We start from the raw sequence: 11,077 nt of genomic DNA on the forward strand, positions 1-11,077 counted from the left end.
CATCTAGATCTTTCTCGATACACCTGAGCAACAATGCGACCCGGTTTCTACGTTTCGCGGAAGTCCTTTGCACATCTCGCGAACATTCCAGAGAATCCACGAAGATGTGCACAGCTTACACGCGATCTCACGTAAACCGACGTTAACCCGAGACCAGCGTGTCATCATAAGGAATATACCACAACAATCGTGTATTATAACATTCTGACACGGTAACCCGACCTAATTTCTCAAATAATGATTGTCACGTAGGCCATTTCAAAGACTTTCTATATAATAACATTAGGTTCCTCACTAGCAGTAACTAGCGTTAGGCTACAATGGGCCCTCGTAACAATACAATTGGAAGTTATTTCTGTAACTGCAGTTTTGACCTGTCACATCTTTATCGACTGTACCAATTTACCTTTGGTGAAGGATGTTCGTTAAAACATCATTCAAAATCGGGGGTAAAGTAATCCATCTTAGATTAAAGAAATTCTCCACAATATTTCAAATTAGTGAATAAAACTTGTAAAGTAAACAAAATATATCGATATTCTCAGATACCTTATTTTAATTTTAATTAGCCTGCCAATAGAATAATTCATCAGTTTCACTCGAGCATTGATAATTTTGCATACTCTACCACAAGTACTGTCATTGGGATTCATCCTTGAGCGCACCTCATTTTCAGCCTTCTATGGTTTGGTAGTGTGTGTAATTAGTTGTCAATATGCGTTGTCAATATGCGTTTCTATTCTGTGCTTTCTTAGAATATCGATGAAGTGAGGATGAACACTGTAAGTAAAAATTCCCAAAATATAAAATATCAAGGATAAACCATTACAAACCTCTTACTATCAACAGTTTTAGACCTTGTTTTGCATCACTCCTCTCATTGTTGATATGACACTCATAGACACCAGCATCATCTACCTCAACTTGTCCACTGATAACCCAAGTATCGTCTCCATTAAAAGCATTGTTCCTTACATTATCCTTCGACCATCTGAAGTCTGCAACATTCTTTAATCCGGTGCTCTTCATTCCAATGCTTACACCTGTATCACCAGCATTGGCAGTTACTGAGACCAACTCATCACTAGGTACAATATCAGCTGAAATTAAGGATGTTGTAACAATCCATGATTTATATTGGCTAGTGTAAAATCTATATTGTATTAAGTACTAGATCGAACATTTACCAAAACTGTTGACGAGAATATCATTTAGAATAGGTTTAATTATCAGCACTTATTATATTATATTTCATCTTTAATGACTCAATAAAATTAAATCTACGATAAAAAATATTTAGTAAAACTTCACAAGAATTTTTAATATTATGATACAAAATGAGCTGGATATATATGCTAGCATTTGTCTCACCTGGATATTAACAAGTTGACTCCACAAAGGAATCTAATGTCAAGCATGGAATCTTATTAAAGGGTCCAACATAATGCTGATGCCATAGTCCTGCAAATGTGTGCGTAGGAGCATGAAGCTTTTAAAATTGTATTTTGTTTCGTCAAGCAAACGTCGTATTCGTACATACTGAAGTTGAAATTTACACATTAATTATCCTCAGTCACATTACTGCATTGCAATTAAAGACATGTTGTAGGGACAGTGCCACAATCGTCCAGATTCTAATTAGCAATACCAATGCCTGCCCTTAATTAGACTATGTTAATACAATATTATTGTTATGTTATTGCTTCAACTACTTTTGCCTCCCATCTTGAACATTGTTCACCATTTAATGTTCTTGTCAGAAAATACATTTGTAAATATGCATATGCAATATACATGAAACTTTTAATGTGATAAGCTCACACTTATTCTAAACACGCTGCTCCAGTAATCATGTTCAAATATAATTATCATCCCATTGTGATAATACAATATTATTATGATCTTATTATATAATGTATGACAGGCCTATAACAGCTGTGAGTAACTCACCATCTGATCTCATAAATATCCCTGAGATCGATGTACTGATCCTTCCATCTAACGCAGCTTCACATCCAAACACCCCAAACGCATCATTATTTCCATAATTGTCCAATGTTACCTTCCAATGTTTATAGATAATATCATCAATCCAGACTGGAACTGGTGGATCTACATTTTCATTAGCATCATTCCTTGTCCAAACAGCCCTGAAAGACTCTACATGGGCAGTCGCTGCAATATTATCGGGTTCGCTAAGGTGACACTGATATTGTGCTGTATTATATTCAGACTCAAAAGGCTCTCTACCAAGGAAAGTCATCTTTACTGGTGCTATTGAGAAATAACATGTAAACTATCATTGAAAGGAAATAATACAGTAAGCTTCTTGAAACAACACAGATCCAGGCTCTCTAATGTACAGTTTATCACCCTCTCTAAGACATTAATCAAATAATTTGTATCATAACAACTGGCAATCAAATTTCCGAGGATATTTCCCAACTGTTTTGAAAATTATTGCAAAGAAACGAGAAATATGTAAGGGACACAGAGAGAGAGGATTGTGACAGGAAATATTATGGCATATACACAGCTTTGCTCTGATTCCAATCATGACAAAAAAAAAGGGAACGAGAAGAAAAGATCGTTAACATATATTGCAATACCGCATCAGGAAACCAGCCTAACTTACAAACCACAAAGCCAATCGGAATAGGGATTCCTTGCCTCATTCTAGATTCGAGAACCTTTAACATTAACCCTGCATACAAGAGTTTAACATGCTAAACATTGCTCACATCAATTTATTTGCGAGGTCCAGATTGTAATAATTAGACTTACATATATACTAACAAGTTCATTCATGCTGCACTTTGGACGTTTGTGTATTTCAAGGTTTTCAGACTTCTAATAATCTCAAATGACTTTTGACCTTCCAAGAAGCAAAAGTATTCTGGTACTCACTAATGTGGACGTAAATATCAAATATTTAAGTAATTCAATAGCTTCCAGACTTTATCAATTTAACAAGGTTTTACAGAGTGGAATCTCTGTTGACATCAAATGACCTTTAATATTCTATTGAGCTCAACAAGTTCTTTGTACTAAACGAAATCGTAGTGAGGAAAACAGTGAAGAAACTTGCAGCCTTAACCGGGATTACACCCGGGCCTCCCGCTTTATATGTGGACAACCACTAGGCTATGGACGCTGATTGCATGTCCAGAGGTTCGAAACTGGTAAGGAAGGTCGTTATTCCATTGTAGGTGTTTATCAACTGTATCGAACAATACTAGTTCTGTTTTGGTTATATATATATATATATATATATATATATATATATATATATATATATATATATATATATATATATATATATATATATATATATATATATATATATATATACAGAAATACAATATAGATTGACATCAGTGGTTTTAATGGTGTACAAAATATCTAAATTAATTTAGTACCTATAGTCATCATTTAATACCATATCTTCCCTTCCATTCCTAGCTAAAGGAACTTGGTGCAATTCTTGAGTTTCAGCAGACATAGAAAAGGCAAAATATATTGAATAAATTGCGACATTGTTTTTCTTTCTTATCTTTCCAAAAGGGAAGATCGAAAGAGTATGAGCACTGTCGGTTCCAGTTAATACAATGCTACACATTGTTTCGCAACATATCGTGCACAGGCATAAGGAAGCTATAGCATTCTGCTGCAGTCTCTACAAAGCATAAACTTGCTTCCTCCTACCCAAGTGTGAGACAAGGCCCGTTATGTCAGGTTAATGGTGCACACATATCGTGCTAAAGTTTAAGGACATTTAAACACCAATTCATCAAATTTCTTCCACTAAGCATACATAGGAGAGTACCGTACTTGTAAAATGTATATAATAAAAATCAAGTTTGATGATAACATCTATAAATTGTTCAAAGTCCAGAAATAATTATCAAGGTGTACACTATACAATACAAGACAGTTGATTGCTGAAGGTGTAATGTATACATACACTTGAAACAGTACTGTAAACTATCTGTCCAATGAAGATATAAAGATTGTGAAACAGTATGTTGAATTTCCCGGTTATTGAATAATTTACACTTCATCGTTATTGTATATATGATCTCAGGGATTGAATTTCTGTAAAACATAGCAAAACAAAGTTACTGATGAAAGTTACACTTTTCCTTTCCAGTTTAAATAACATTGATGAGATAATAGCTACAATAAAAGAAGGGAACGAAAAGGGTAATTGCAGAACAACATTTCAAACTAAAACAAAAAAGCACTGAAGAGAAGGTTCTAGCCCTGGGTTTTTTCTAAGAATAAGAGGTTAATTGAGTTGTAAATTAAATAGCTCACATACTGTAACATGATTTTTGCATACACAAAACATGTGCATTACACAACCTAGCAAACATAGCTTATTGAAAAGTCCTGAAGGGATCCAAATAATCTACAGTAAACTTAACGTTTTGATACTGAAAAGGTAGAAGATTCATTGCTTTTACTCGTTAGTGCATTTCGTATCACAGGTATAGGCATAGCATTGCTAATAACTTTATAACATAACAAAATTGTCGGCTCTGGTGAAAGCAACAAAAATATTACCGTTTTGTCCATAACTTAGGAGTGTTTGCCACAGCAGTAAGGTAGTCACAGCAATAACCTGTATTTTGTAAGTCATCTTTTCTTCATACAATACATTTGCTAAACCTGAGAGGTAAAATTAAAAAAGAAGAGATATTATTTATTATAGACAATCATAATCCTAATTAAAACTATGTTGTGTACATGTGACTTCTCTATATATGTTATCTGCACTAAACAGAATATTTCTGATAACTTGTATCAACTGATTGACAGTATTTATATCGTTGTATCAGGATATCTCTTAAATTTCAAATTTGGCTTCAAGCATTTCATAAACAGAGGGTGAATATCAAAGAATTTCAACGCAAAGCACAAATAACACTTGAAGGCACAACATTTACAATTGAAAGCTTCAGGTATGCAGGTTTACTATTGAAACTGGTTAATCAGTTTCTTATGGCGGACATGGAATGATATCACTCTGAGAACAATTCTTTATAGACATGTGAGGTGAATTGACGTAAATATTTACATTTCATTTGGTCGTATTAGAGCTGTAATACTAATAGTCAAATTTGAAACTATAGCACTTACAAGAAAGTTAAACATTAAGTTATGTATGGACCTTAACCTTGTTAAAAATTATTTCATCTGAAAACTCAAATCTGGATGAGTGTGCATATATAAGCATACTATACATATTGTATCCCAATTTCTCATGAAAAGAATACGAATGTTTCACATGTGAACATTCATTAACTGCGCCGAACAACTAATATCAAGCAATTCGGCCAACACTGTCCAGGCCCATCCAAAGTTTGAAAATCACCTCCGGCCGGTGACTGAACCGCACACAATAGGCAGATAACTTACCTCTGCAAGAAACCAGTCACTATCATGTAAATCATCGTTCAAAAAGCTCTCAGTACAATGGGTATGCACGTTAATGGCCTTCTGCTCTCTTTCCCGGCACGTCTTCGTGTAAACTTTACAACAAATTAGTGCATTTTATTTGCAAAGTGTTTTAATGTTGCATGTGTGGAGGCGTATCGGCAGTGTACGGTAGTGTTGAAGGACACCACATTAACGACAACATACATTGTAAAACGATACAAAATTACCATTTTACCGAGATATACTGATGGTACAAAACGGTAAATATCTTAAAACGGTTTCCAAAAAACTGGAAGGGCACGTTCGTTCCCCCATGCGCCCCTACTTCTTCCGCCCCTGTTTGTTACTGCTTTAGTGTTGTTTTAACTACTATGCTATGAGGAAGGCCTAGCTAAGTTCATTAGCTTTGGCGTGTTTGGTATTTTGTATCATTACCTCAAGCCATACCTTTCACGATAACTACAATCTTATGCTCACAAAATATGACAAAACATAACCATATTTCTAGGCTCTCGACCACGACAATATATGTAAAGCTCAATGATGTCCTTACATTCCACAGTGCGACGTCACTATATAGGAAGTTTCATAGAACAGCCATTGAGTAATTAGAGCAAATAAACATGTAAATATTGCCCTGTTTGGAAACACTTTCCAAGTAATGTAGGTAGCCATAAAGTACTGTCAAAAGAACATAAAAGCCTTTTTCTTGTCAAATGTTGTTAACTTAAATTACAAGAAAAGCCATGGATTTGTGTTTATGGCTGCCGGTGGATGTCGTTAAATCACATTCGACAAAATGATGAGTTGCATCCGCTTCCCAAACAATCATATGATAAAACGAGCAGAAAACGTCTCCAGTATTTTGAAAGGGTTTTGTAAAACTGGGAAAACGCATCTCGATGATTCTGGTATCCCTCTGTCCGTGATCGTTACATTTTCGCGACAGTGACATTGATAAACGATATCTATGAAAGCCTTCTGGATCGGCTTATTTAAAAAAAATCACAAATAATGCACGAATTTGCTTACGAATTGTTCATTATGGGTCGTAAACTGCAAGAAACATATTTAAATAAACGACATCGGTGTGCATGTATAAATACATATATATATATATATATATATATATATATATATAACCCATAGATTTTTTGTAGTTTCATTCCTGTGTTTGTAGTAATTTTAGCTGTTTCCATTTCCAATATTTCATATATCACTTTAATTTTGTTGACTGTATTACTTTCAACAAGTATGTTTTCACTTTTGTGTTGCAAACTATGTCAAATTCAGAACAAATTACACATCAAAGCCACAATGCATTCTCATATTCTTCTTGTAAATGTGTAATTTCAACTGGTTTGTAATTGTTATTGTTTTACCGTGCTGGAAGCTTATGTAGACGGATGTATATCCCCTGAAGGCTTTTTTTAGTGATGTGTGTGCGTGTGTTTGGGTTTGTGTGTGTAAAGGTCACCATTAGTAATCAGTTATCATATCAGACTGAAATAGTTGTACTACTCACTCATTTTCTGCATTTATCTGCATTTATATCTGTACTTGAACTGGATGTTCTTGCCACAATTCATTATGTAGCTCTCTAGCTGTTGACAGCTATTGGAGCTGGCCTCTCAATATTACTATACACATGGTCATCAATGGGATCACTGTCTAAATCTTTAGGGCTAAGCTTTTGGAAGATCAGAATTATCAGTAGAGCCATTATTTTGTATACTCGAATCTGCCGAAATAGTTACTATGAGCAATGCTCACAACAGGACGATCTCCATTGTAACTTTATCAAATACCATACAATGGTAAAGATATCGTGAACTTCATCTCATTACAAATTCTGCTTTGTACTTATTCATTTTTGAACTTTGAACTTTTTTAAATAATCATTCAACAGATCATTACTTAGTGAAAGAGCCTATTAATATGATCACTGAAACTTTAATGCAATGTTAAATATTCATATCAGTCCCAAATAATAATAATCATAATAATAATAATCATAATTTTTTTTCCTCCTGTTTATTTCTTCGACAATATATATACAGAAACAATGTCAAATTTTATTCTGTTGTTACAAAATAATTAATGTAGTATGAAGCTGTTTTTTAAGTCATCATATAAACTGCGTTTCTTACAATACTGTTGAACTTTTACAGCAAACTTAAACTTATAAAAGAATGTTTCCATGTCTTGTTGTACATTTCTTCTTGAGCAATCAGAAATATAAATCTTCATGTGTAATATCAGAAAAGTATATGGACTATATTCCTGACATAGAAAACCAAAGAAAATATCTTCTTTCGAAAAGAAAAACTGCTTGTTCAATAGTCGTCTCTCAATATCTCAAATAAAATAAGAGACCAGGCTACATTCCCAAAAAGGGTGTTCAATAGTCTCCTCATGCAGTTTACAAAAAGAACAATTTGGCGAGTCTACAATATTCATTTTAAAAAGCAATTTCTTAGTAGGGATAATTCTATGCAAAAATTTGAACTGAAAATATTGCAAACGTGCTTCAGTAATACTCTTGTGTGGCATCCTAAACAACATCGCCCACTGCTCAGATTCAAAAGAATAAAGCATGTTCCACTTATTAAGTGAGGTGGGCAAAGAGGTTCCCCTTTTAGAAAAACCGGATAAAGTATGTGGGAAACGGAATAATTACCCATAATTTTCTCAAGTAAGAGTTCACTGACAGTAGGGTTATTATTGGTATCATGTAAGCCCATTTTCCAATGACGAGGAATCGCTTTAATTAAACCCCAGTAGTGAATAAAGGCAAAATTACCAATATTGTAGGTCCTAACAAAAGTAAGGAAATCAAGAGGTCTATTATTACATCAAAAAAGTGGGCAATTTTCATAATCCCCTTTTTAAACAGAATATCATAAAATATGGTCTTACTGTTAATTTTTACACTGGAATTATTCCAGATATACTCATTTCCAAAATTATTATTAGGTGGGGCATAAGATACTTTACACCAAGCATCCAAAACTTGGCGGAGAAAAATATTCTTAATAAACCTAATATCCGTTTTTGAACAATAACACTGGAAGAAGAATTTATTTCCATATGGCTTTAAAACGGCAGTGAAAAATATTTTCCAAGGGCTCTCGTTAACAGAAAAGTAACGGCGAACCCAAATACATTTTAAGGATTTCATAAAACTATCAATGTGTGTAACCCTTAGTCCTCCTTCATCAATATTATTAATCATAGTACTCCTCTTAACCTTGTCAGGGCGCCCACACCAAATAAAATCGAAGATTATTCTTTCCACAACTTTAACAAAACTAGAGGGAGGGTTAGGTAATAATAATAATAATAATAATAATAATAATAATAATAATAATAATAATAATAATAATAATAATAATAATAATAATAATAATAATAATAATAATAATAATAATAATAATAATAATGATAATAATAATAATCATAATAATAATCATAATAATAATCATAATAATCATAATAATAATAATAATAATCATAATAATAATCATAATAATAATCATAATAATAATCATAATAATAATCATAATAATAATCATAATAATAATAATAATAATAATCATAATAATAATCATAATAATAATAATAATAATAATAATAATAATAATAATAATAATAATAGTAATAATAATAATAATAACAATATTAATAATAATAATAATAATAATAATAATAATAATAATAATAATAATAACAATAATGATAATAATAACAATAATGATAATAATAATATAAATAATAATAATATAAATAATAATATAAATAATAATAATATAAATAATAATATAAATGTCCAATGGCAAGCCATATAACTTTCATTAATTTGGTACCTGTGGTTAACGGACATCGTACTTGTGAACGTTCCTTTAAATGCCTGTTTATTATAGTCTGGAAAATTATTTACATATTCTGTTCGGCCCTACTAGTGTCCAGTAATCAGTGGCGCAGGAAGGTGCTTTTGAGTGGGGGGGGGGGGGGCTGAAGACTGATGGCCGGCCTAGGGGAGGGGTCTAAGGGGAGGATTTTGTTATTTTTTGTTTGCATTTCCAGGTGGCCTCAGATGCAATTTGGTGCAATATAGCACACTTCAACACCCACTCCATTTTGTAAATAATTTTGCATTTTCACCTGGCCTTAGATGCAATTTGGTGCTCCAAATGAGATTTTTTTTTCTCATTTGGAAATGAAAAAGGGGTTTTCTGACTTGCGGAGCGGGGGGGGGGCGGAATGATACTTCCGCCCCACCATATTTTTCACTGGGGGTGGCGCCCCACCCCCCCCCCCCGTTCCTACGCCCTTGCCAGTAATCATCCGTTACTTACGCGAATGTGGCGATTTTTTTCAACCGGACTGAGACGTTACATCGTATATATCCTACGATGTTTTCGCAATTTATCCGATTGGATTGACTTTATTTTATCTTATTTTTTTTAACTCCATACGAAGTTGTTTGCATAGACATAACCCATTATTTATCTTTACGGAAACGGTATACACTTTTCATGTGATATATTATACTATGCTCGATATACTAGTACTCGATAAGGCTGATTGTTTATATTCATCTCAATGGAAACGAATCTAAAACTTATCTCTTTCAACGCCAGGGGACTTCGACAAACAAAGAAAAGGAAACAATTATTCGCATACCTTCACAGACGCAATGCTGACATAGTCATGCTGCAGGAAACACATAGCTCTTTATCGGATTTTAAATACTGGCAGAATGAATGGGGTGGACTTATTTTTTTTTTCTCACGGTTCAACAACGAGTCGAGGTGTATGTATACTATTGAATCCCCGCTTGACCTTTAAAGTTCTCAAGGAGGCATCCGATGCACTCGGAAGATTAATGATACTTGACATTCAAACCCATCAAAGTATTTACACAATCGCCAGTATTTATGCTCCAAGTATTGACACACCTATGTTTTTCACCAGTGTATCGAATGATTTAAAGCGGCGGAGTGTATAGCCTAGTGGTTAACGCCGGTGTGGCAGTAATGAGTGTCCGTGCGTCCGTAGGACACATATTACTAGGATATAGTGTCTCATTTGCGTGAATAGTGTCTCAGGGACACTTTCCCTTGCTTTCTACGCCACCGTGGAAAGTGTCCGGGTTCTCTTTAAAGAGCTTTAACGTGGTTCTGTTGAGTGACAAACGTTTCTGGCCCTATCTACGTTCCTTTATGACCTTTAAGGAGGAGGTAATTTACCAGCAAAGACCAAGTTGACAATGATATATCGGTCAGCATGCACCCTCAAACTCGGTTAAAGCATAACTAATACTCCGAGTGTCGACTGTTGTGGGAAGGAGGCGGCAAATGTTATTATTCTCGTGGAGACTACACTCAGAGGGGCGCTGTCCGCTATATTTCGATCGTCGACTGTCAGTGTCAGAAGGCTGCATAATGTTAAATTAATCTTCTGAACTAATTAGTCATGTCTGTCTGACACGGCTGCTTATCAATCGTTACTACCATTAGGGTGGTTGTTTGGAAGGTCGGAATTTCTAAACGTTGGAGAAAGATCAACCATGTAGGTTGAAGGTAAATGTATTTCAACCGGTACGCGGCGGCGGAAAGTTCCCCGCCATCCG

The 11,077-nt window shown here is 34.1% G+C and overlaps 1 protein-coding gene across 3 annotated transcripts in view; it reads right to left on the reverse strand.

The window, feature by feature from the left end:
• The window catches only part of LOC139982775 (uncharacterized), a 32,203-nt gene extending 26,615 nt beyond the window's left edge, over positions 1-5,588 (reverse strand). Inside the window, exons 1-4 of one of the 3 annotated variants that reach the window (XM_071995865.1) lie at positions 5,422-5,588; positions 4,567-4,671; positions 1,951-2,274; positions 834-1,100 (exon numbers count right to left, since the gene is read on the reverse strand). In XM_071995865.1, the coding sequence (XP_071851966.1) occupies positions 834-1,100; positions 1,951-2,274; positions 4,567-4,642 (667 nt within the window). In that variant the 5' untranslated portion in view covers positions 4,643-4,671; positions 5,422-5,588. The remainder of the gene's footprint in view (positions 1-833; positions 1,101-1,950; positions 2,275-4,566; positions 4,672-5,421) is intronic. The other 2 variants (XM_071995864.1, XM_071995866.1) reach the window with 2 other exon arrangements.
• Between the last annotated feature and the right edge of the window lie 5,489 nt (positions 5,589-11,077).

This window comes from Apostichopus japonicus, chromosome 16 (genome assembly GCF_037975245.1).
Source record: "Apostichopus japonicus isolate 1M-3 chromosome 16, ASM3797524v1, whole genome shotgun sequence".
Classification (NCBI taxonomy): domain Eukaryota; kingdom Metazoa; phylum Echinodermata; class Holothuroidea; order Aspidochirotida; family Stichopodidae; genus Apostichopus; species Apostichopus japonicus.